This window comes from Panthera leo, chromosome B1, assembly GCF_018350215.1.
Source record: "Panthera leo isolate Ple1 chromosome B1, P.leo_Ple1_pat1.1, whole genome shotgun sequence".
In the NCBI taxonomy this organism is placed as follows: domain Eukaryota; kingdom Metazoa; phylum Chordata; class Mammalia; order Carnivora; family Felidae; genus Panthera; species Panthera leo.
Window position 1 is genome coordinate 112,427,295 of NC_056682.1, and position 27,497 is coordinate 112,454,791.

At 37.2% G+C, this 27,497-nt stretch overlaps 1 protein-coding gene across 1 annotated transcript in view; it reads right to left on the reverse strand.

Moving 5' to 3' along the window:
* Positions 1-27,497, reverse strand: part of LOC122217947 (glutamyl aminopeptidase) — an 82,762-nt gene that overhangs the window by 28,347 nt on the left and 26,918 nt on the right. The window contains exons 4-11 of the mRNA XM_042935678.1: positions 26,895-27,015; positions 24,333-24,487; positions 23,543-23,656; positions 20,456-20,590; positions 18,610-18,675; positions 12,778-12,843; positions 12,500-12,651; positions 2,866-2,945 (exon numbers count right to left, since the gene is read on the reverse strand). Of these exons, the coding sequence (XP_042791612.1) occupies positions 2,866-2,945; positions 12,500-12,651; positions 12,778-12,843; positions 18,610-18,675; positions 20,456-20,590; positions 23,543-23,656; positions 24,333-24,487; positions 26,895-27,015 (889 nt within the window). The remainder of the gene's footprint in view (positions 1-2,865; positions 2,946-12,499; positions 12,652-12,777; positions 12,844-18,609; positions 18,676-20,455; positions 20,591-23,542; positions 23,657-24,332; positions 24,488-26,894; positions 27,016-27,497) is intronic.

Here is a 27,497-nt window from a genome sequence, read left to right on the forward strand (position 1 = left end):
CACAACACCAAAACCCAATAAGCTCTATTTCCTTAAGAAATATTCTATGGGGAGGGGAAAGACAGCTAAATCAATAGTTATAGCCACAAAAAAAAAAAAAATGTGTTCAATGTAAAGACAGAGGAATACAGTTGCTGGGAGAGCCTTCTGCCCTCACTTTCCCACTAGCATTCTCTGTCCAGAGCACAGTTCTTGTCTACACTTGGTCAATCCTATCATCCATTTAAACACTACTTCTACCACCCCTCTCAGCCTAGATGTCCTTTTCTTTAGTAAAATTTCCTGAACCCCCAAATCTGGGCTGGTGCTTCCTTCAGTGATCCCCCATAGCCACACCAGACACTTATGACACATATTTGCCTGCTGACTCGTCTGCACCTCCCCAGACAGTAAGCACGGAGAGGGTAAGGATTATTTCCCCCTCAGCATTATCTCCATGCCTACCACTGTGTCTGGCACGTAAGTGAGCTCTCAGTAAATACTTGCTTGAAAGAACTAATTAATTAATAAGGATTAAATTTATTATTCATATATTTTGTCTACTAAGTACATAATTCATGTAAAAAATGTTTATTGTTAACTCTTCAAGTTTATTTTACAAAACACCTGAGAAAGCTTAGTTATCTGGAAAATTCACTTTAACAGAAACCTCATTCCATGAAAATGCTGTTAGCATAGACAAATTATTCATGCTTTTAAACCTGTTAACAGCAAATCAAGAAGCTGCCAAAACATTCCTCTAACCCTCAGTTAACCAATGGTAACCAATGGCAAATATATGTAGTAATATGTTAAACCAAATTCACTGAGAACTTTCCAATGGAATGGTAGCCTCATTTTGTGCTTTATCAGTGGTATTGCACATTTTAAAGTGTCTCTTTTGTCTTCTCCATTTTCCATTGACACATGCTTATGAGTAAGAAAATGGTCAAAAGGCAGATCACAAAAGCTAGAGTTCAGTATTCAAGTTAACATAATCATATAAAAAATAGTAAGACAAAATGGCATTGATCTGGGAATTCTAGAGGAATTCAGGAGGAATGTTGACCGTAACAATCAAAGTAATTGTTAGTATAAATGATCAAGAGAAAGTTTTATAGCAAAAGCAACAGAAAGGGTGCTTACCTTGACAGTAACAAAGCTGGTAAAATTTATAGTAAAAATTAAACACACACACACAAATTTATAATAAAAGTAAAAAACCCCAAAGGTGAAAAAAACCTACTGCATTCACAGAAAAATTTGTACACAAATGTTTACAGCGGCATTAACAGCTAAAAAGTAGAAATAATCCAAATGTCCATCAACTGATAAATAGATAAATGAGAGGTGGTATATCGATACGATGTGAATATAATTCATCAATAAAAAAGAATGAAGTATTGATACATGCTATGACATGGATGAACCTTGAAAACATTATTTTAAATGTAAAAAGCTAGCCATGAAATGCTACATATATCATTTCATTATAGGAAATGTCCAAATAGGCAAATCTATACAGACAGTAGATCCATGGTTGCTTAGGGCTGGGGTATAGAAGGATAGAGGGATTGAGAGCTAATGGGCATGGAATTTATTTTTGAGGTGATTAAAGTATTCTACACTGGACTGTGGTGATGGTTACACATACCTGTGAATGGAATAAAAAAACACTTTAAATGGGTGAATTGCATAATATGTGAATTTTATCTCAATGAGGTTGTTTTAAAAAATCAACCTCCTGGAAATTGGATGAAAATTTACTTATTAGGGGAAATCATACTTAATTGATAGTTTAGACTATTTTGTAGGAGAAAATATGTAAATAAAGGATAGATTATTTACTTTTATCCCTAAGAAGTCACAAGGGAGAGTCCATGCCAAATGCTTTTCTGAAACCAAACCTGCATGGGATGGGGTGAAGAAGAGTATCATTTGTCTTCTAAAAGAAATGATTTTGAAATGTAAAACAAGTACAATGGTAAAAGTACAAAAAGTAGTAATCTTCTAGGATGCCCTATTATTTTTTCAGCCATCTGAAGGAGAGAACATGAGATAAGGTCTCCTTGTTTTTATACTACTAAATTTTTTCAAGAAAGGAAAAGACAAACCACAGGGGATAGACTATAGAAACATATTTCCAGTTGATTTAAGTTAGCATAGTAGCCACAGCTGGATTTCAACACAGGTACATAGCAAGTAATTCATTTAGGGGGATGGATGGATGGATGGATGGATGGACGGATGGACGGACAGATGGTTGAAAGGGAGGGAGGGAGGGAGGGAGGAAGGAAGGAAGGAAGGAAGGAAGGAAGGAAGGAAGGAAGGAAGGAAAAAAGGAAGGAAATAGATACAGATAGTGCTTTGAGCTATTGGTGACAATTTACAACTTAGAAAAGAATTTGGAGTCATTAAAAATTCTAATATTATACTGAACTGGAAAAATGATAGGTCTAATTTAATGACAGCATTTTAAGAAACCAGGTTTGGTTTTAAGAAATTCCATGACTTACTTCTCTGTTCTAAAGGAAAAATAATAAAGAAAGAAGGAAGAAAGGAAAGGAAGGAAGAAATGAGGAAGGGGGAAAGAAAGAAAGAAAACTTATGCATTAATCATCCAATGACTGGGTGTGTGACACTTCTCCTTTGGGCATGGGTATTTGTTATTAAGTCATGGTAAATCATTAAAAAGAATATCACAAGGTAGAAAATTTCTCATTATTAGAGATAAGAGCTTGAATCCATTGATAAATTACTTAAGAGTTCTGTTTTAGCTGAAATTTACATTATAAGCCCCAGCTTTATTGTTGCTTGTTTACACTTACATTAGTTTAATGTGGTATATTACTGCAAAGAAGAAATAAATCAATTGATGAAATTTACCTCCTGTTTCTGACCTGTTGTAGAATGTAATACTTGATACATTATCTTCAGTCCATTTAACTGGAATATTCCATGTGTAACTAAAGTTTTTTAAAAAGGAAAATTTAACTTTTATTACTAAAAAATAAAAACATTTCCCACATAAAAATTAAAAAGCAATAGACAAGCATATTTTCCTCATAAACGAATATCCAGTGTATAGGATACAATTAAAGCAATTAATATAACACTCTTTAGAGATGAAGATAGGCTATATAACTGCTTCCAATTTCTATAAATCTCTAAAATTTGGAACTTTGTATCAACAAATTAGCTAAGCATGATGATTATTTCAATAAAATGTGTTGAGGCTTTGGAATAAAGATATTGCATAAATGTAACTCATTGTATAATAACATTGACCATTCACACACATACTTACACATACTCTAATATGGTTTGTTTCTGTCAAGGAACACAAAGCATTTTTCAAATTCAGAAGACAATCTTAAAATGCCACAAAGGAAATAACACATTTTAGAAATTATGTTGAAATTCAAATTGTAGCACCACCATCATCCCTTAAAGATTCTCATGCTCTTCAAATATCTCCTATTTTACATATGAATCAGGTGTGCTGCAAAGCAAAAATTATCAGACAAACATGTTTCAGGGTTTCTTGGTGTTCTCTTTAGTTACTTAATATTTTCTTGGGGAGCAGGGTGAAGAGGTTATTTTTGTCCTTTGGTTCCATATATTCTCAACGTTTTATTTTATTTAAAAAAAATTTTTTTAAATTTATTTTTGAGAGACAAAGTGAGGCAGAGCACAAGCAGGGGAAAGCCAGAGAGAGAAGGAGACACAGAATCTGAAGCAGGCTCCAGGCTCTGAGGAAGCGGTCAGCACAGAGCCTGATGTGGGGCTCAAACCCACAAACCGTGAGACCACGACCTGAACCGAAGTCGGTCACTTTAACCAACTGAGCCACCCAGGCGCCCCTATACATAACGTTTTATTATTGAAATCTCATAAAAGAGGTCTTAAGGTTTTTTGATTGTTCTCATATCATGTACCATCAATCAGAAAATACAACAGATCTAGAAAGAAGATGAATGTGTGTTTGGATTTGGTTACCAACTCAAAGTTCACCTTGTTTTTCTACATCTGTGATCATTCAAGTCTCTAACAGAGAACGGGGAATGATACTTCGTTTCAATTTATAATAAAATTTATGTAATTCAGGGAGAACACATTTTGCCATCTCCATGAAAGAAGTAATCCTTTGTTTCATAACTGTTGAAATGTTTTATGGGATTGAGTTGTCACTAGCTTTCCTTGAGGATTTTATGGCTGTGGAATGTTTTGGGTTAGAAGTTCCATAGAACCCACGCATAAATTGCTTCTTGGGTCGTGTGGCAAAGATTGTCCCCTTGAATCCCTTTGTCATTTTTGTACACCCTAGATTCCAATGTGCTCTCCTAGCCAACAGCCAAGCACCTGGGGCTGTCTGTCAGAGAACTGCCCTCTAGCTGCCAGAAGTTCTTTGAAATTTACATTCGTGGATGCAACCCTTCGCCAATGATGGATGGCAGGAGAATCTTCTTGGCCCCATCTGTCAGGACCCCTCTATAACAGCATCTCCACAACTTCCCCATAGGGTAGCTATCCTCTACAGCACCTGCTTGATATTTCACTTTTGCTGCTTGACCTCTCACTGCCCACTCCTTTCTCAGTCTTTCCTAGAAACACTTCCTGAGGAGTAGCTTTCACTTTAATCATCACCTCAGCATCTGCTTTCAGGGAAGTCAACCTAAAAGTGATCCCTTGTAGCTTCTCAACAGATAGACAAAGAAGCATTTGGTAAAAATCACACTCTACCTACATGTTTCGCCCTTCCACCACTCTTCTGTTTTGGTGTTGCCACATAAACAAACATTTCTTTCCCTCCCTTTCCCCATTGCCGACCTGACTGAAAGAACAGAGTGCGCAAGTGTCTGGATGCCCTGTGTGCACAGTCAAGACTTCACATTTTGACTACCTCCTGTAAAACATGGTCTCTGAGATGACACTGTGCCCAAAAGCGGGCATAAAATACACTACTAAGTTATGTACAAACGTTGCTCTGAAGTCTGTAAGAGAATCATAAGACTAAAAGGATTGAGGGTTGAGGCTTTATGATTTTACAGTTTTAGAATCACTTACAGGATCTAATGCAATCTGAGTAAAATAATAGATTTGGGTACAAAGTGTCAAGAAATGAAAATTACATAAACAGAATGATGGGAGTCTCCCACAGGACATCTAAAATTTAGGAGGATCAGATTTCATTTTGAAAGGTACAATTTACTTTTTTGTATCTAACAAGATCTGGTAGCATTAAATATGGCCAATCTAATTTTCACTAAAGAAACTGACTTTGCCCCCAAATAACACACCTACTCCCATCTTCCCCCTGTTAACGCTGAGTGGACTGCCAGAGACATGTAAGCTTGCCTGATGCTTGAGGCCGTAGTGTTAAAACAATAACTCACACATGTGTGTAAGTTTATAAAGATTATAAAGTTTCTCATAAAAATTCCCTCATCTTGAAATATTTAAGCAGTGAGAAAAGGGAGAGGGCCATTCATTTTATAGTACAGCTTATTCAACCACATTTTTTACTGGACAGGAATATATCTGAACATAGAGTAAGGTGAACACTAGGGTTGGAGAAAGAGCTAATTACCTTCCGGGGGAATGAGGGCATATGTTATGATCTAGTTTTTTAACCAAGTGAAAAATCATGAAGGATCACTTTTGATAGAATGTCATTTTCTCTCCTATTTGTTCAGGAGCTATTATAGATTTTTAACAAATGTTCTCAACAGCATAGCACATAAGGTTTTTCCTATGCATATATAACTTTTTTGTTTACAAAAATGGATCAAGTAGATTGACTTTATAATAAGTGATCACTAAAAATCATGCGTCTGTGAATCTAAATAAAAAAACAGTATCTGAAGATAGAAATTAAAGAAGATACTAGAGAAAAGTGTGAATGTTAATATAGTTCCATGTTCTAAATCTTGATGAATACAAAGATTTATTATAACTCAAAAAGTGAAGACTTGATAAAATATTCATTTCATTTACTTGGTAATAAATTTTTGTGTTTGTGTGGAGAGAAATCCATAACCAAGGAGTAGTTTAAAAAATGCAATCCCACCGTTTTAAAAACAGTGTTGGGTATGTCTTTGGCTTAACAAATCAGTAGATACATATGTCAGAAGAGAACAATTCCTATGAAGCTTTCCTAGTGGAAGTTTGTTTCTCCAGAAAGAAAAAAAATTTTTTAATTTTAATATACAAAGGCTATTAAATAGCATATTAAATATGGTCCATCTAATTTGCTAGAACATAAAACAGTAACTATAAAATAAACAGTTTATAGTTAACAGAATGATCACAGTCATTATGTTGATTTTTGTAACTGAATTATCACCTAAGTCAGATCTAGGTTTCAATTCATTCATATATTATGAAGAGGAAAGAGTGAAAACAAAGCTTTTCTAGCCTAATCTTTCCTTTCCAAAATAAAGAAAAGATAAAGAAGTTTATACTGACACTCTGACTGATCTCACTTGGTCTAGGAACTCAAATTTCCTTTGTTTTGTCATGAACTATTAATTTTCCGCATTTGCATACAGCAAGATACCCAGTCACTCTGAATTTCATTTATTGTGACTATCTATCTGACATTTCCAGAAGCAGAGTCTGATAATGGGCCTCAACACGGTGAGCACCACTGGCTTTCTTGATATTCTTCCAGTTCAGGTGCCAGCCAAGATCTTCAAAGTAGTTACTCTATTTTTTAATTTTTTTTTCAAAGTAGTTAGTTTAATAATACTGGGTGCTTTTCATTTTCTGATGCCTTGTACAGAAAGTCCAATTTGAATTTTGGCACTTTGAATTTCTGGAAACACCCGAGTGTGTTATTTATTAGTGTGACTTAATTTTCAAAGCCCTGATTCGGAAACCAGAAAATAGGTTCTGTTACCCACCATATGCAGTACGTGTCATAAGTGTGTCTCTACAGATCTTGCAGTTCTCTAGAAATTTGGTTAGACCACTGTAGAACAAGATGAGAACAGTATTCTAAAATGGGATTGTTACCTGTAAATTCATCCAATTCAGTTCCCTGCATAGTGTTTACTCTTTAATGAGAAATTGTAGCTCAACCCAATCTTTGGAACATTTGCCACACCCCTCCAGCCCATGCCCACTCTGTTAATGCAGACCCCATCTTCTGAATCATCTCCCACGTGAGTCACTTGCTACAATTATCATAGTAACTGGCCTTCCTGCTTCCACTCTTGCCCTGCTCTGATCTATTCTCTGTAACGCAGCCAAAGGGGAACTTTGAAAAACGTAGAGGTGATCCTACCAATTCTCTCTCTCTGAAGTCCTTAAAGTCGCACACTGTTGTTCAAAATCTTCAGTGTGGTCTGCGTGCCTGGCCCCTGCCTCTCTCACCACTGTGCCCAGTGCCTGTCTGCTGTTCAGTTTCTTGGAGCCAGACTGCCCATGTTCAAACCAGAGTTCCATCACTTATACTCTTTGTGCCCTTGAATAAGTTATCTAATAAGTTTCAGTCATTTGTCAATTTCCCCACCTGTTATAATAATAAAATACTCTAAAGTGCTTAAAGTTGTGCCAGCTACTTAGTAAATACTTAGTAAGCATTGCATATTATATGTGTAATGCTACTCCCTGCCCCCGCCCCCTCCCCGGCCCAGGGCCTTCCTACATGTTGTAGTTTCTCTTCTGAACATCCCCCATGGTCATCCCCTCATATCAATTTACTTAGCTTAAGTATCACTTCTTCAAGAAAGTCTTCTGTGCCCTTGCCTATTCAAGCACACCTCCTGACCCATTAATTCAGGCTCAGTCTATCCATGGATACACATGACAGGAGACAGTAATTACTCCCCAATAGAAGCTTGTTTCACAAGAGAGAAATATTTTTTTAAGTTTTCATATCTAAATAGTCTCTAGCAGTATTAAATGTGGGCAGTATAATTTATTAGAACATAAAACAGTAACTGTAAAAGAACCAGCTTATAGTTATTCTGGGACACCTTTGTCACACCCTATAATTCTCCTTCCTCATGTTATCTTAATTGCTACTGAATAATTGCTCTTGTGATGATTTATATATAAATAACTTTTTGTGTATAAGACCAATGAGACTATTAAAGAGGAGATAAAGAGGGCAAAGGGCCTTTTCGGTGGAAATTGGGCACTGAAGATTAGAGACCAGCTGAAAGTGACCGTGGGTGCAAAAGTCTCTCTACCCAAACCAAGTATTCAGAAGTTGAAAGATGGGACAGTAAAAATTGGCATGGGCGATGAACCTGTTGTGGTAATCGTTTCACAATACACATAAATCAAGCCATCGTGTTGTACATCTTAAACTGATATAGGACATCTGTCAATTGTTTGTCAATGATATTGGGGGAAAAACTGGCAAGGGTGACATTGGAATGATTTCCAGGGAACTAGTGCTACACAGTGCTGTTCCCATTTATCAGGATGCTGTCTAAGAGCAGGCTCTTCTGGGTAATGGGGGGCTGAGATTACATCCCCAAAGTGGTAAACCCAGGTTTTTGTGGCCAGCCCCATACCAGAGCTCCTGAGATACTGATTCCATTCTCTTCTGTGGGGAGAGATTGGCATCCCAGAAATGTATACAAAAACAACCAAGTATACAGAAATGGACATAATATTAAGACTTTTTATACAAGCCATATTCATATAAGTGTGGTAAGTGTGAAATCTTTGGCTGTTTGCACATTTTGTCAGCTTGTACAATATTTGTAGAATCATTCCAATTTCACCCTTGCCAATTTCTAAAAGTCTGGCAAACTGAAGAGAAATAACATATTGTATTTATAATTTTAACTGAAATTCTTAGGATACCTTAACTCAGTAGTCATGTTTAAACGTCTTGAAAACTCTGAGTTTGTAAAGTTAAAGGTTTGATTCTTAATATGTTGAAAATGACCAATAAATTTGGTATACAGTATGAATTTTCATTACATTCATAAAAAAATATACGTATGTTTTTTAAATTTGATTTATAAATCTGTGTCTTTAGCTGTTTGTATTTTGAAATTATAAATGAGATTTAATAAAATTTTAAGTAGTGATGTTCATAAGTTACTTATAAATGATACATGCAAGAGAATTTGATTGAGTTTATAATTGCTGTTTAAATATTCAGGAGAACTTCATTTGTGCAGTTTGTAAATAAAAAACATTCTTAGCAAAAACTAGACGAACTGCTATTGGAAGCCAGTCTCCTTTTCCACCCTTCCCACAGCCCAGCCCCTCTTGGAAACATCCCCTTTTAAAAAACGCTTCTGGGGTGCCTGGGTGGCTCAGTCAGTTAAGCGTCCAGCTCTTGTTGTGGCTCAGGTCATAATCTCACTGTTCATGGGTTTGAGCCCCGCATCAGGCTCTGCACCGACAATGCAGGGCCTGCTCGGGATTCTCTCTCCCTCTCTCTCTGCCCCTCCTCTGCTCACGTTCTCCCTCTCTTTTTCTCTCGCTCAAACAAATAAATAAAGCTTAAAACAAATTTAAAATGCTTCTGGATTTAATTCTTCTGACGTCTAATTCTATAACTCTAAATAGCTTTTTAAATTTTTTTTCAGATAATATTTATTAACTCATCCACGTGAGAGGGTGATTTAGTTTACTTATACTGCTTTCTCTTCCATTTGCCCTTTAACAGTCAAAATTTAGGGAAGTAAAATTATTAGACTTTCTCTAGGTTATAATTGTTCCTTTACAGTAGTGGAATCATGTTGCCATTTCCTGTTTCATAAATTTCAGTGTTGCTACTCTCTCCCAACTGTAAAATAGGAGCAAAATCTCCTACTTGACAATGAGGAGAAACTGTAGGATATCCTATGGAGTTCTGGTAAACAAACAACTGGCTCTTGGGGGACCGGGGGAGCAGAATGCAGTATTTGCTAGTTTCCATTAATTCAGTGGTGGATTTCAAGCTACCAGCATAATGGTGCTGAGTTGGGATTCGAGTCAGCACCAGCCCACCACTGAATTACTATCCTGACACTTTCTGCCACCTTTCCTTCCTCTTCCACCTCATTTTCTCTGCCAGCCTTTTTTTTTTCTTGTTACAATGTTAAGACTGTTTATATTTACAATCTACTCTGCCACTGTAACAAAAGTTTTACATGTTGTTCATTGTTGATTATAAAAGTTGAAAGCCGGGGTGCCTGGGTGGCTCAGTCGGTTAAGCGTCCGACTTCAGCTCAGGTCATGATCTCACAGTCCATGGGTTCGAGCCCCACGTCAGGCTCTGTGCTGACAGCTCAGAGCCTGGAGCCTGTTTCAGATTCTGTGTCTCCCTCTCTCTGACCCTCCCCTGTTCATGCTCTGTCTCTCTCTGTCTCAAAAATAAATAAATGTTAAAAAAAAAATTAAAAAAAAATAAAAATAAAAGTTAAAAGCCAACAAGTAACATTTATGAAATTATACTGTTGTATACGTATGGTTGTCCAAGAGGTGGGGTGGAGTTACATTTCTTTCTCTATGGGCTGATATCTTGGCCCCCTGAGTCACTTAAATAAAAATTTACCCTAACAGCCTGACATAAGAGTTAAAAGGACTCCTTTTTATTGTATGGATTGTCAGTGGCATAAAATTATTCTACTGGTTTACATTCTTGGATCACAATTTTTACATACAGCCTTGATTTGGTTTCTCTAGTTTTCTTCTTTACAGTTGCCCAACTGATGGGCATTCACAAACTCATAATCTCACCATTTTCTCAACCATACTTGCTTTCTCATGGCAATCACCTACCTGAACCCAGCATCTTGCTCTTATGCATGGTACTGCAAGCCCCCTGGGTCGCTATTGGGCAGCATTTCCTTTCATGACTTTCCTCTGTTGGATACATTGTTTCCTGGACGTGTTTCTTCTCTTTCTGATGTTTCCTATTTTTTCTCTTCTTCCTCCCCTGGGATGTAGCCTTAGTAACTTTCTAAAAAGTGCTGTGTGGAAAGCATTTTCTGGAGTTGCATGTCTGAAAATGTCTTTGCTGTTCATTTGCATTTGGTTTAGTTTGGGAAGAGAATTAGAAGTTGAAGATATTTTTTGCTGCAACCATTTTAGATGATTGTTCCATTTTCTTCTTGCATTCAAGGTTGCTGTGGACAGGTCTAATGTCACTCTAACTCATGTATCCTTGTTTTCTGGAATTTCATGAGAATGTAGCTAGGTTTGTTTTCCCTTTTTGTACTGTGACCTCAATGGGGTTTTGTAATCAGAATCCTTGTGCCCTTTATTATTTGTCCCTCAAGTTTCTCTGTTTCCTTTTTTGAGAGACGTCTGTTAGTTGGATGCTGGACATTCCATATTTGTCTTCTCTTTCATATTTGTCAGTTCTCTGTGTTTGCTCTATAACTTTAGAGAATTCCCCAAATTTATTGCCACTTGGTCTATTAATTCTTTGACAACCACAAATTTAATCTTTCAGAGCAATTCTATATTCCAAGTTTGTTTTTTCAAAGATACTCTGCTCTGAGCTAATGAGTGTTAATAGCTTCTTTGATCTCTGAATGTATTTCATAAATTTATTTTCTATTTCCTCAATTTTGTTCTTACAGTGACAGGTTTTTGTTTGTTCAACCTTTTATGCTTTTAGATTTTTTCATGTGTCTTGTGATCTTAATTGCCCATTCATATTTCGGAAAGAAGGACTAAATTAATTATTCTTGGTGTCCTGTATGTAACCCCTCTGCTCTGATATTTTTGAAACAGCCTTTTCCTCTGGATAGAAGTCTGACTGGGAGCTCTGAGCATGTATGCAGGGAGCTGGCAGTTCCAGCCCACCCATCCTACAAATGCCATGAGAAGGAAAGCTGTATTCTGGGCATCCTAACCAAGTGGAAATCTTTAGTTCTCCTCCACTGTTTTAGTCCATTTATTTGTGGGGGGTGGGGGGGAGGTGAGGCAGGGGGTAGAGTCTTCGGATTTTTGCCTTGGGTCATTGCCAGACTTTTGGCAGACTTCTAAGAGCTCCGAACAGAGGAAAGGTTGTTAGTAGATGACAGGAAAGTGGAGTGGGGGTGTGTCTGACTGGCACAATTGTCCTGAGTCTCGACTTCAGATTAATTGTCCTATTTTCAGCCTCACTTCTCACTCCTGTGCTCCACTCTTCATGCTGACAGTCAGCCCGGAGCCTGTCTAGGGATAGGGAAGATGTTTCCACTTCTACAGCAAGTCCCTTTTTATCTGGCTTCATCTTCTTCAGTTTGTTTGTTTTCTATCAATATTTCTCCTTCTGGCTTTCCTTCTAGAATCTATATAGCCCCGCCTCTTTCTTTCTCTTATGAGTTTATTTCTTTTAGCACTTCTTTATTCAGTGATTTCTGGGAAGAACAGGACTTGGAGGCATGTGTTCAGTCCACCATCTTGAACCTGGAGACCATGGACCTATGTTTGAATGCTTTTGGTTCCCTAAAGACATTGTGCTTTAATATTATCATCTATCAATCACGTACTGGAGACTAAGATCTAAGCAAATGGCCAGTATTTCCATCAAATTTCTGCTTTTTTCTTCAAATGCATTTTAGATCCTTACCCAAGAGCTGAATGTGGCTCAGAAGAATTCGCTTTTGGGTCCAACAGAAAACGTTTCTGTGTGATGTTCCTCATATCTTTCACATTAAGTACAGGATAACCCATCTGTTTGGTCCACGTATCCATTACTTCTTTCACTGGTAAATTACTTGCCTGATATTAAAAAAAATGAGGAATAATTAACAAATTAGGGAAAATAAAAGGATAGAATAATCAGATCAAGAAATGATTGATAAATCATATGTTAATCAAAGAAATACTTGGGGATATTCTCCATACCTCTTCAAGTGCTCTCCAAAAATGCTCAGTTTTTGCATTCCCAAATTTGTGTTTTTTCAAGTAAATCTGTATGTGAAAGATAACAAGTATTTTAGAAATCAATGTATGCTTTTCTCATACTTCCACACATGAGCTGAATCCATCAACATATTTCACTCTAATGTATAATATGGCAAGTGTACCTGCAATAAAAATCAAATGACACATGGCATGCAAAACATTTTGTAACCTATAAGAACATCAAATAATTTATTTGTAAAGCACAAGGAATATTTTTCCTTATTAATGATGTAGCTTGGTTTTTAAAATGTTTTTTCATTTTTTATTTTAGAGAAACAGAGTGTGCAAGCAGAGGAGAGGGACAAAAGGAGAGGCAGAGAGAGAGAGAGAAAGAGAGAGAGAGAGAGAGAGAGAGAGAGAGAGAGAGAGAGAGAAAGAGAGAGAGAGAGTCTTAAGTAGGCTCAACGCCGAGTGTGGAGTCAGACGCAGGGCTTAATCCCATGACCTTGGGATCATGACCTGAGCCGAAATCAAAAGTCAGATGCTCACCTGACTGAGCCACCCAGGAACCCCTAGCTTGTTCTTTTTTAATAGTCTAATGGGCTTGTGCACAGGAAAGGAAAAGCTTAATTTTTTTTCAGGACAAGAAATATGAGATACTTAAGGGCAGTCAAGTGTTCAGTAAATAGTCAACAGTCCATAACATTTGTGATCCAGTATGAAGAAAGACCCATAATTCTATGATCTTAAGTTAGATCTGTCAACCTGTCACCACTGGCTACATCCCTTACGTTCATTTATTAGTGATGTTTTCTCATCTCAGACACTAGATGACCCCACCACACATGAATGACTGAGGCAATATGCAAAATATGCAAAGATAAAACAGGTGAGCTTGTCTCTAAGCCAGGGCTCAGCAAAAGAAAATTTTTTTTAAAAAAGCCATACAGTAAAGATTTTAAGGTTTGTGGGCTCTGTAATGCCTGTCACAACTACTCAACTCTGCCTCTGTAGCACAAAAGTATCCATAGATAATGTATAAATGAATAACCAATAAAACATTGTTTATACATTCTGATACTTGAATTTCATGTAACTTTCATGTGTCATAAAATATTGTTATTCTTGTGATTTTTCAACAGTTCAAAGTTGTAGAAATGATTTTGTTTGCAGACCTTAGAAAAATGAGTGGTGGGCCAGATTTGGCCTGCAAGTCGCTGTTGGTAGACTCCTGCTTTAAGGAAATGGATATACAACCTTTTGAACAGTAAGAATGATAATGATGATCCTGATCATGAATAAATTTGGGAAATTACTCCCTTTAAAGAATGTCTTTACTCTTCAAATGGCTTTAAAATATGAATTATTTGGGGCGCCTGGGTGGCTCAGTCGGTTGAGCAGCCGACTTCAGCTCAGGTCACGATGTCGCGGTCCGTGAGTTCGAGCCCCGCGTCGGGCTCTGGGCTGATGGCTCGGAACCTGGAGCCTGCTTCCAATTCTGTGTCTCCCTCTCTCTCCGCCCCTCCCCCGTTCATGCTCTGTCTCTCTCTGTCTCAAAAATAAATAAAACGTTAAAAAATAATAATAATAATAATAATAAAATAAAAAATAAATAAATAAAATATGAATTATTTTTAACTACAAAGCTCTCCCCTTTAACGATTTTGTTCACAGAATCTCTCTATACGTGAGTTTTCAGATCCAATGTGGTAGGTCCCTAAAGAAAATCCCCACTTTTCTCCTAGTCTCATAATTGGGTGCCACTTATGCCACTTCTCCTCTGTTGCTGTCAGGAATTGTCCCATGTAATAGGGACATCTTTGGGGCACCTGGGTGGCTCAGTCGGCTGAGCATCTGACTCTTGATTTCAGCTCAGGTCATGATCTCATGGCTGTGGGATAGAGACCTGCCTTGGACTCTATGCTGGCTGTGCAGAGCCTGCTTGGGATTCTCTCTCTCCCTCTCCCTCTGCCCCGCCCCTGCTCACGTCACTCTCTTTCAAAAAATAAAATAAAATAAAATAAAATAACATCACTTTCTTAAGTGTTTCTTGAGCCTTCAAAGAATAACAAGTGGTTGACTTCGCACATGACAGTTTCACTCAAAGTGACTATAATTTTCAGGAGGTACTGTGCCTAAGTCACATTATCTTCTAAATTCCTTTCTTTTCAGGCATAGAGAGATAAAACAATATTAGCAGCCAGCTCCAAGAAGCCTGGACTAGGGTTGCGACCAGTTAGGAATGCTGCCTTTGTTTTTGTTCTTTCGATTAGTTCACTGCTCAGCACTACCACTGGAGGGCAGGCAAAGGAAGGGAGAAGAAACGAAAGGCGCTCACTGGATATCAGTTTTAAGCATTTGTCCCAGAGCTTTGCACAAATCATTCATTCTAAATAAAATAAATGGATACTTGAGTATTAGTAATGAATTGTAACCATAGCTACCTGTTAATGAAAATTTCTAGTAAGTAGTAGCTTTTTAAAATTAATTTAGAGGAGTTTATTTGTATACTCACAATGCCTTGAGCTTAGAAACATGCCATCTTGGAATTAGAAGGGACTTTAAGTATTATTTAATACAACTCACATTTTGGGGGGTGAAGAAAACTGGTGCCTAGAGAGGCGATGAGATTTTTCTAAGGTAACTTTGAAGGAATTCTGAATCCTTAACCAGTCTGTGTGGTTTCTGTCAGTGGTGTTGTTATTGTTACTGCTTTTTAAACTGCAGTCTCTTGCTTCTTCCGAACTATAGGCTACATAGACATTTATATAAGCAGTATATTAAAAGACATCAATTTTGAGGTGCCTGGGTGGCTCAGTCAGTTAAGTGTCCAACTCTTGATTTTGGCAGCTCAGGATCTCACCCTCATGAGATGGAGCCCCGAGCTCCATGTAAAGCTCTGTGCTGAGTATGAAGCTTGCTTAAGATTTTCTCTCTCCCTCTTGTTCTCCCCTCCCCTGCTTGTGTGTGCGCTCTCTCTCTCTCTTTCAAAAAAGAAGACATCAATTTTATTTTGTCTAGATTAGTGCATTTCTGAATACTCTATATTGAGAAATTTCTTTCTTCACCTTGAATAGTCACAATGCAGTCATTCCACTCAAAATTTCATGATGACCTACATCCCCCAATAATAGCCCCTCATTAGTTGGGTTTGGTGTGGTAAGCACAAAAGGAAAAGAAGACTGTTTCTGTTACTGGTATCCCAGGAAGGGAAAGGACAAGTTGCAGCTGAGCCATTGCTGTCCTATCAGGGCTATTTCTTATACTAGGAGAAAAAGAAAGGATGGATATATTTCTCAGCTTGATTTCATGACCATATACTGTTACAAATTCCCCATTACCTGTTATCATTTCTTATGCACAAGTACAGCCTTAAAGATTTTCCAGGTGATGGCTTTGATCTTATTCCCCTTCATGACTACCTACTTGAGGTCTGAGATAGGGTTTCAGGGACGGTGATGAGCTTGAAAGAGAATAGACAGCTGGCCATCCCCAGATTTAGTACCACACCAGGTCAGCTAATGAAGAGTCACTTTGGTCAGAAAGTATTTGCTAGGGAAAGATCTTGAACAATATCACAGATTGTGGAATTTAGGGGCAGCAAACATAGAGTGATGCTAATTCAAGTAAAGACACTATTCAGATACTTGAATGAAGTAAAAGAATGTTCCAATTGGCTTGAGAGCTTATTGAGTGTGGTCTATACTGATCATATGCTGTTTTCAGATATTAGCTAGTGTTTGAAGATTGTAGGGGAAAAGTGAGTGTTTTAGTGGCTAGTGGGTTGTGTGTGTGTGTGTGTGTGTGTGTGTGTGTGTGTGTGTGTGTGTTAATTTATTCCACAGCACTATGATGGCATGAAAAAATTAATATCTATTCATTCTAGTTTGGTTTCTAGCTCCATCTGTAGTCACAGGGTAGAGGAAGACATATTTCACTTGAGAAATATTAGTTTTAGATAGGACTAGATTTTTAATTAATTATACCATAGATACCAGGATAAAGGAAATATGAGAGTATTACTGAATTATTAGAATAGCTATTCACTTTTAAAGACTCCTGGTACCTCTCTAGGAGTTGCTTTAAAAATCATTTAATTTGAAGTCAGCTTTGAAAATTCCAAGAATGTGTTATCCATCAGTTTCCTTTAGAATGAAACTATGCAAATGGAATTTTAACTTAATTTTTAAAAATGAATTGTCTTTGTTTTTTTCTCCGTGTTGTTTATTACAGACCGTTCATTCATTTAAGAAGCACTGTTTGGATTGTCTATCATGTGTAATGCAGTCTACTAGGGACTGGAATATATACAAAGATACAGAAGACAGAGTTCCCCACTAAAGGTGCTCACAGCGAGAGAAGATATGATGAAATGTGACTTTGAAGCTGATGGAAACGTTACAAGGTGTTCTAATGTACACATAAGAACAGGCACATGGCTTCTCCCTTTCTTCCAGTGTCCACAGAGAGTATTTTATTAGTAGACAAGAGGAGTAAAATGTATTGATGTGCTCCCTGAATATCTCCTAAGTCTTGGTCTTGTGTCTTACGTAAATAGTCACCTAGGAATTTTGCCATTGGGTAAAGAGGCTGTTTCTTTTTGGGGTGGCATAGAGACTGCTAGATGCCACATAAGAAGGCTCAGTGGTGGTAAGAGCTGAAGGAATAGTGAGCGGACATTGTCCTGGGGAATCACATCCAAAAGGAGTACTGGCACTCTTTGGGAAGGCTGGCAGGATGCTGCTCTGACCTGTTTTCTACGTTCTGGACTGGCACCCCAGCACCACTGCTCTGCCTAACCACCCGAGGCCTCACAGTGGGGAGGATGGAGGAGAATGGGAAGAAGCAGGAAGACATTTCCGACTCCAGGCTGAATGGGCCAACCTACAGACAGGACAGTTACAGGGACAGAGTATAGCCACACTGATGCCATTAAAACCCTGAGAGATTTGGCTTAGGTTTTCTAGAAAAGCAAAAAAGAAGCTGAAATACCCACTGGGGCAGTATGCCTAAGGGGGATGTGTGCAATGCTTTTGAAAATGTATTACCATTTCTGCTTCCAAAAGGAAGCAGGCCCTCTTTATTCCTTGACTCTACACATTCCTTGAATGTGTGTATTTGCCACTTTTAAATCCAATAATAAGGAAAAAGTCCTTGCACGAACTATAAAGGAAGACTTTTATAGATACACTTAAATCTTTATGTCATGTCACTATGGACTGAGTTGTGTTCCCCAAAATTGATACATTGAAGCTTCATCTCTAATGCGATTGTGTTGGCAGATGGGGTCTTTGGGAGGTATTTAGGTTTAGATGAAGTCATGAGGGTGGGACCCTCATGATGGGATCAATGCCTTGATGATAAGAGGCACCCAAAAGCTCTCTCCCTCGGCTATGTGAGGACACAAGGGAACGGCAGCCATCTGCAAGCCAGGCAAACAGCCCTCTCTAAAACAGGAATCTGCGGTGCCTTGGTCGGAGACTTCTCAGCCCCCAGAATGGTGAGAAAATAAATTTCTGTTGTTTAAACGACTCAGTCGATGTATTTATTATGGCAGCCTAAGCCAATACACATGTAAAGGATATCAAAAATAATTAAGGACTCCATGTAAATTCTCCATGAAATTTCTGCTACATGGTAATTAGAGATAACAGTGTGGGCAGTTAACTGGATGTGAAGTCACCTTTCTATGTTTTGCTGTTTAATCTGTCCCTGCGTAAGGAGAGGAAAAAGTAAAAGAGGAGTAGTTCCTTGATTAATCACATACCGACATTCATCAGCCACAGACCGATGTGGCTCACGCCTAAAACTGTTAAAAGTCATAAATCATACCCGACATCCTTTTTGAAACTTCTCTGGGGTTATCCAGTCTTCAAGCATCCTCAGAATGGAAACGCCCTATGGTGGAAAAGAATAGCAAATTGAACTAGTAAAGGATACCAGTGACCACTGTCGTGACTAGTATTTCATGATCATATGTGTGAGATTATCTCTTCAATATGACTCCACTAAATTACTTGGCTATAGCTCCATGGTTTTAAAATAAAAACAGCATTTGGCACACCTCCTGTATCTATGCTTCTAAAATAACAAAAAGGTCAAGAGTAGTTGATAAAGGGGCCATCATTTCAGACTTGGGGGTTAAATAATTATTGCACTTCATCAAATGAACCAGCAGATGGAGCTTTTCTAATGAAAGAGAACTGTTAGAAAGACAGAAAATTCTTATTTTTCAGTGAATAAGGAAAGTAATTCCATGATAAAATTCTGGCTACTTCTTAAATTTATTTCAATACTTTTCAAAATACTACATTTTGTGGAAATAGTTGAGGAATTATCTGGTCAAATAGTTTAATATAGATATATCATTTAGGTATAAAATCCTTTTCAAAAGCAGTTCATCTCATTTGGTTTTATTTTGTCTGAAGAATCTAATGAATACTTCTGCTCTCTACTTTCTCTGCACATGTTATAAGATTAATACTAAAATGCACTATTGATAAATTTTTATATCCATTTTCAAGTAACTTGCCGGAAGAACATGTGCTTCTCCCCATCTGATAGCAATTTTTACTGCAATTTATTAAGTATAAATTATTTTTGCACAGAGAAGACTAAAGGCTTAGAACATTTATTTCTGACCTAGTATCTTAAACCCATGGAATATCTAGGACTCGGAAAGAAACCGATTTAATAAAATATAAACATCTCCATGTGAGTAATTAGAGTATCCTGTAAGTGGCCTAGAAATGTTCACTTTAACAGAAATATAAAAGAATCATTAGCAATATGAAAGAAAAATGAGAAAAGAAGCCTAAAAAGATGCTGTGGGAATGACAGGGAAAGCCAAAATTATGATGCTATAAATTTGAAGTAGCCATCTATAGAAGGCTTTTCTCACGTAAGCCATTTTATCTAGTATTCATTTTAATAATTAAAATATTTTGTCTTAAACAAAACTAGGTATTATCCAGAATAACAAATGGTATTCATTTCCAGTGGATTTTGAGCAACTTAGCATAGTGGGTAAACCTTGAACAGCAAAAGGGAAATAACTACATCATGCTGCATGCAGGCATGAATACATTTGGAGGAGGAGCTGTAGGAAGGAAACACTGTGGGAAAAATGGGTCGCTGCAGACCTTCAGTAGTTCTGCAAAAAAAATTTCATGGATAAAAATGCCCCCTCTGCAACATGCTAATAACGTCATCTTTATGTCTTATGGATAAAAGGATAAAAATGGATAAAAGGAATTCCTTCCAACTGAGGTGGGTTTCAGTTCTTCCTGGAAGCACTAAAGGATTCTATAGAAAAGATGTCCCCATATATGGTGTTTTCCAAAGACCACATAGCAGAAAAAGAAGATTTACTGTCTTTTAAAAAAATCAGATAAAAGAATTTGAAGCTTAAAGTGTACATGTTCAGTTAGAATGAGAGAGGCTATAAACAAAAGCGAAGGGAGAAATCTTTCAAAGTCTGATTCAAAGTCTTGTGACAATGACCAGCATTGATCGTTTTGACCGAAAAGTACCAACTACTGAATATTCAGCATCCAGAATAAGTTCCACACTGTTTCCTAAAGCCCATGAGCATAGTCTAACCTTCTTACCGTTTTTAGGCATTTACTAAAAGTCACTAAACAGGAAGATGCTCACAACAATGTCCTATCTTCCCCACCTTGCTATAGGATATTCCATCAAAGACAGATGTTATTTCAGCAGGAGTTGTCACAGTGACAACAATTGGGTGCGAAGACATCAAAGAATCGTCCTCTTGTACAGGTAACACGTCTTCAAGTAACATCTGATCTCTCTGAAACGACACAACGAACCAAAGAAATACAGCACTTCCTCTATACTGGTCCATATTTCAAAATATCAGGGATATAAAATTGGGGGAGAATAAATATAAATTGCTCAAATTACTTAAGACAAGCATTAGGTGTCCAAATGAATCACATGTTGCACTGATTCATCTGCATGGATTCCGTTCCCTTCTTCTAGTATAATTCCTTTGACTTAGCCCCTATGTGACAGGCCAAGAAGACACAAGCATCTGTGAATTCTGTCTCTGCCACTTCTGTGTGACTTTCGGACATGTGCCAACCTTTTCAAGCCCTATTTCCGCACCTGTGCAATGGGCATGTTATCGCCTCACACCTTTGTTCTCAGAATTAAGTGAGGATACATGTTGATCTGCCAAAAACTAATGTTCGGGATTTCTTTTTTTCAGTCAACTAATCATTAGAATTTGGATGATTCATAATTAATCAAAGAAAATACTAGCTTTTTCCATAGTTCATCATCTTCTCACTCCAATACTATATTTTCTTGGCAAAATACAGTGGTTGAGAGGTCTAGCCATCTAGTCAGACTTCCACAGCTCATAACTCAATTTTTGCCATTTTCTAGATACGTAGGTTTAAGCAAGCTCCCGCACCCATCAAATAGCGATAATAATGGCATCTACTTTTTGGAATTGTTAGAGAATTCAATGAGATAATGCATGGTAAGCATTTGGCATAGTCTCTGGTGGAGTGAAAGCCAACACATTAGCTGCTAGTATTATTTTGATTCATAATCAATTAGATTCTGAAATCTCATTCTGTTAAATCATTACTTAAAAAAAAATCAAAAGCCTTATTGGTCTTCTTTTATTAAAAATATTCCCCAAAGAGGAGCATACTATATTTACATTTTCCAATTTTGTGATTTCCATTTATAATAGACAAGGTACTATTGTCAAGTGATGACTGCCAATCAAGGTAATTTTGACCTGGACTTAAAACTTTGTACACCTTTTAGATGCAGAACGCATTCAGGTCTCAGGGTCAGGAAATTTGACTCCAGTCTTAGTTGTGCTACCAATTTTCTATGTGAGATTGGAAAGTTATATTACCTTCCTGGGCATCAGAGTTTTCACCTGTAAAGTGAAGCTCCACTATTGTGGTACTTATCAGGCTCTCTTACAGTCTGTCTTTTTATTTATCTGTCCCCTCTACCCGCCATACCCTTAACTGGGAGCTCCTTGAGGGCAAGAGCTATGTTTTGTTCAGTTTTGGATACTCTGTAGTGTTCACTAAAGACAGAAGACTGAATGAGTGGATAAAGAATGAATGAATGGGGGGCACTTGGGTGGCTCAGTTGGTTAAGTGTCCTCTTCTTGGTTTCGGCCCGGGTCAGGATCTCACAGATCGTGATTTTGAGCCCCACATCAGGCTCCATGCTGACAATGCGGAGCTTGCTTGGGATTTGCTCTCTTTCCCTCTCTCTCTGCCCTTCCCCTGCTCATGCTCTCTCACTCTCTCTCTCTCTCAAAATAAATAAATAAACTTAAAAAAAAAATGAATGAATGAATGATGATGAATGGGTGAATAAATGAGTTGGACCATGTGATTAAATTTCACTTAAGAACTGCATACTAAATTCTTTTGAAATTTCATTGGTGTTTTGAAATACTGAATTGGAATATTAAAATGTTATATTTATATATATATATATATATATATATATATATATATATATATAACATTTATATATATATATGACAACAATTTAAAATGTTATACTTTCTTGCAATACCTTGATATAAGTATGGCATCAGGTTATTTTATAGAAAATAAAGGACAACATATTTTTTCATTTATATAGTTTAGTTTCAACAAATTACAAAATCAACAATTTTCAACATATGTGAGTGATTCCCAACTAGTGGAAAGTTTGTCCCCCAGGGAACATCTGGAAACATGTGGACACATTTTTGGTTTTACAACTGAGGAGGGAGGGTTACTTGTATCTCTATATGGGCCAGGGATGCTCTTAAATATCCTATAATACACAGGACAGCCTCCACCATTATCAAGCACTCCTGAATTATCTGGGCCAGATCTCAGTAGTTCCATGGTTGGAAAACCATGATGTAGATTAAAGTTCTAAAGCAGGAATTGTTGCAAGTTAACTTCTTCATTTTTTAAGATAGCTTGCAGAATCGGCCAAAGGCTTCAAGTTTGTCTTTTTATTTTTTCCAGTAGAGGGCGGTAGTCTTATAGTACACAACTTTCTGTAATTCTCTACTTTTACACATCTACACATTTACACTTTCATATATACTAACAGACAGGCATACCTACACCATCTAAATAGAGATAAAGACAGCTTTAGCTTTTCAGAAAAAAATCTTTAGGGTTCACAGACGCCTTTGTTCCAGGCCCCTCAGGGACATAAGGTAGGATAATGGTAGTTACATGTATTTTTAGGAGCTTTTAAGCTTACAAGAGAGAGAACAATGTTCTTCTTGTATAGAGGAGAGAACCAATTCAGGATACGTCACTTGCTCAAAGTCACATTCTCTGTAACACTAAGTGTATGCTCTTATTTCTTTACCACACTATTTCACCGTAAGGTAAGTGGTTTGCAAAATGAGAGATTTTTCAAAGGACTAGCACTACAGACACTTAAATATAGAGCTGCGTTGCCTAAGCTCACTATGTTTTTTTTTTCTTACTTTGACACATGTTATTAAGGGACTCTATCAAGGATATCCTCAGACTGGGCTGGTCAATTGCTCTCCGAGACCTCGGCACTCACCCTAAGCCAGATAGAGTTCAGTGGAGCTGACCGATTCTACTCCATACACACAACGGGCTTGGCTCCCCAGTTCACCACTGCACCAGGCCCCTGACTCGGGCACATTGTCATTGTGTACAGGTCTCAGTCACTTTCATGAGGAAGATAGACATTTGGAGCTTATGTGTTTAGGGCTCACCATTTGCCACTCTTTTTCTGCTTGGTTTACTCCCAGGAACTCAAAGAAGGAAGCAAAGCCTTCATTCAGCCACAAGTCTTCCCACCATTCCATGGTCACAATATTTCCAAACCACTGGAATTATAAGCAATAAAGAGATGGTTAAATTTTTATGCTTGTGGTAGAGAGGCCTAGACCATTTCAGTACGTTTATTTGTCCATGAAAATGTCACTTGACACAGAAGTGGCAGGCATTGTACTTAATTAGCATTTATTTCCTGCATTATTTCTCCTGATTTTTTTCCACTTCTCCTGATTTTTAAATGATCTTAAATTCTCTTTCGTTTATTGCCTTTATTTAAGTATCACCAGGACTATTTAAAGTCATAACAAAGACTCCTGTATACTTACTACAGGCAAAACAATGTGTCTTAAAAGGTTTTATGGTAAAATATTTAGTAGCACTAAGAAAGACTTTCAAGCAGGATTTTCTGATTGGCCGTTTTTTATTTGTCAAGTTATAATTAATTTCAGTTATTCCTATGGTCTTAAGCTACTTTAAAAAACAAGCGAAAATTTGAGGGGCATCAGGGTGGCTCAGTCGGTTAAGGGTCTGACTCTTGATTTTGGCTCAGGTCATGATTTTGTGGTTCGTGGGTTTGAGACCCGCATCAGGCTCTGCACTGACAGAGCCTGTCTCCCCCTCCCCTGCTTGTGTGTGCACTCATGCTTTCCCTCTCTCTCTCTCTCTCTCTCTCTCTCTAAATAAAAAAATTTTTAAAAAAGCTGATTTGATGCTAAGATTCTATACCTGATGCACAAGTTCATGGGCAACCACACTGGCCACCCTCTGCCGGTTTGATGAAGCTGATTCCTGAGGGTCATAAAGCAAATTTGTTTCTCTGTAAGTGATTAGTCCCCAGTTCTCCATAGCCCCGGTGCCGAAGTCTGGAATAGCGATTTCATCTATGGAAAAAGAAACAGTCCCATGAGAAATACTTCTTTGCATTTGTTTATAACATTTCTTACCAAATTAAGTTCTTTGGATGAATGTGTTTTAAAAAGGCTAAAAATAATTTCTTAGAATAAAAAACAATAATCTATTTGTGTGAACTATTCAATCTTCATGCACTCAAACTTTCCATGGAATGTTTCCTGTTGACTCCAGATATCAATGTGTCTTCTATTTTTCAAAGAAGGATACTAATGGCAATGCTCTTTTCAGTCCTCTATAATTTTATGTCTTTGTCTCTGTCTGTACTTCATTTTTATTAGAAGTGCAGGGCTTCGAAGTACACAGAGATATATTTCTATCCAGGGATGCAGAATATTAGAGAATATAAAATTCCACTTTTTCCCTATTTCTGTACAATTTATCAGCTCGATTCCCTACTAATTGAATAGGGTCCCATCAATTTGTGTGCACTAAAGAAGTTGGGTCAACACGAAATAAACTGTATTCTTTCTCAATTCTCTTCCAGACCTACCATGTCGGGTTCTACCAGGACTTTCTATTCTTTATTTTTGTTTGGGCCCATAATCTTAGATATAATGACAGGAAGAAGCGGTGCTGATCAGTTCCATGTTAAATCGCAAAACGGAAAATGTTGAGCTCGATTAGTGGACAGGATGCAATTTCTTCAGTTAATGAACTATAATAAAAAAATGTAATTTCTCTATTAGCACCCAGAATTTCAACGATTCTAGTTAAAATAAGGATTCCTAAACCTTTTTATAAAGAATGAAAAATGGGTATATTATCTTCAATAAAAATCAAGATTACAGCAGTAGTTTTCTTTTTGTGTCATCTTCATTCTTAGGTTTGGCTATTTTGTCACAAGAACACCCACTTAAAGGGTGAAGAACTATTCCCTCCAAGGACCAATATTTTCTATAACATTATGGAATGTAGGGGCGCCTGGGTGGCGCAGTCGGTTAAGCGTCCGACTTCAGCTCAGGTCACGATCTTGCGGTCTGTGTGTTCGAGCCCCGCATCGGGCTCTGGGCTGATGGCTCAGAGCCTGGAGCCTGCTTCCGATTCTGTGTCTCCCTCTCTCTCTGCCCCTCCCCCGTTAATGCTCTCTCTCTGTCTCAAAAATAAATAAAAACGTTAAAAAAATTTAAAAAAAAGACATTATGGAGTATAATTTGTACCTAATCTTTGAACAAAAGGACTTTTTTTGTGACCTGGTTTCTCTAGTGAGTATTAACATTATAATTAATGAACTCTAGTGTAGTGTTTAATAAACAGGGAGTGTGACAAGTGCAGAATTCATCTGTAAAAAAAGTCTAGGAAACAGTTAATTCTGAAAGGGTTGAAATGCATTTTAAAGTATAAAGAAGGAGTAAGGGAGAATGAGGAAGAGAAAAGGAGCAGAGAGAATAAATATCTAAAAGCTCCACTTCCCACTTTATCCTGGGTGGTACAAGTGAGATAAAGAGAGAAGAGACTTTTAAATTGATGTGCTTAACATTTTATTAAATAGTATTCTGATTTTGATGAAAAGTTGTTTCTCTGTAATAGTTGGGAGCTGATGCCATTGAAGAGAAAACGGACCATCTACAAAGGTGCTCAGAGCCACAGCTATTCCCACTCAGAGAACCTGGTTTCCCAGTCACTTTGCACTGCTAATTTGTTAAAGTACAGGCATAAATTGAAATGGATAAATCAATTTTGGGTTGGTTGGCATTCTTGTTGCCTCCATTTTATCCCTACAGACATCTATATGGATGTTTCATTTAAAGTCTTTGCAAATACCACGCAAGCTTACTAATAAAGCATGTTTGCTGTTGGTAGAAGTGTCATATCCACACCATTTCGATTATAGCCTTATTTTTATTTTAAAAAGAAAATGTTCCCCCCCACTAGAAAAAAAAAAAATATATATATATATATATATTTTTTTTCATTCTAACTGCTGGAGAATCTAGAATTAGTCTTGTCCAATGGAAGGACAGGAAGAACATAGGACTCCGATAGCATCATTTATCTCTTTTAGTTATGAACTCATTGATGGGAGAGCAGCAATGTAAGCTATTGGAACAGTAATGACTTTGAAATCAACTAATCTAGGTTGCTATTTCTGGCTCCATTATTACCAGCATCTGCAGTTCCACACAATACTTTAATCTTTATTTGGAAGTAAAAGTCTTTGCACTTAACAGGTAAGAACAGAGTAAGTATGGACATTATTCTTGGAGGAATCCAAAATGCGTTTCAGGGTCTAGTAAATATTAGACACATATTTTAGGCATATAATAAAAAGACTAAGGGGTGACTATTAACTGAAAATGCTAAACCTGGAGGAAATGATTTAACTTTGGTGAAAGCAAAGGCAATATTAAAAATAAGAAAATAAAAAATGAGTCTCACCTAATTTAGGAAGAGCATAATCCATAGCAAAGTATTCTTCAAAATAATCAAACACAATTTTAGTTATGGTTGCAGCATATTCAGCTGTGTGCTTTTGCTCTGGCTGGACATATATAGTGAGCTATTAAACAAAACACAAAAATTCAGTGAAAATTATTCTTTGTTTGATAAAACACAAAAACTATGACATATAACATAGTGGAGAGAAGGTGAGCTTTGGGGCCAGGTAGAGACTTGTTTGAATCCCAGGTCTTTATGGTTTTGGACAAATCACTTCACATCTCTGAGACTGATGTGTAAAGGAAATTATGCTGTATAACACTCTGAGTAATTTCAATAACTAGAAATTATGTAAGTCGCAACAGTTGGCATAGTGTCCAATATATTTTTTAAATGTTATTATTTTTTTTCTATTTTGAACATATATTCTTAATATCTATGTGTACCTATTTTTCTATCAATTTCTTTCTCTTTCTCTGTGTGTGTGTGTGTGTGTGTGTGTGTGTGTGTGTGTAATCTGCCTTTGAGGAAATGAGTCATGTGATTTTCTCATCTAAAGAGCCCTTAGATACATTTTTTTTTGCTTGTACTATTCATTACTGT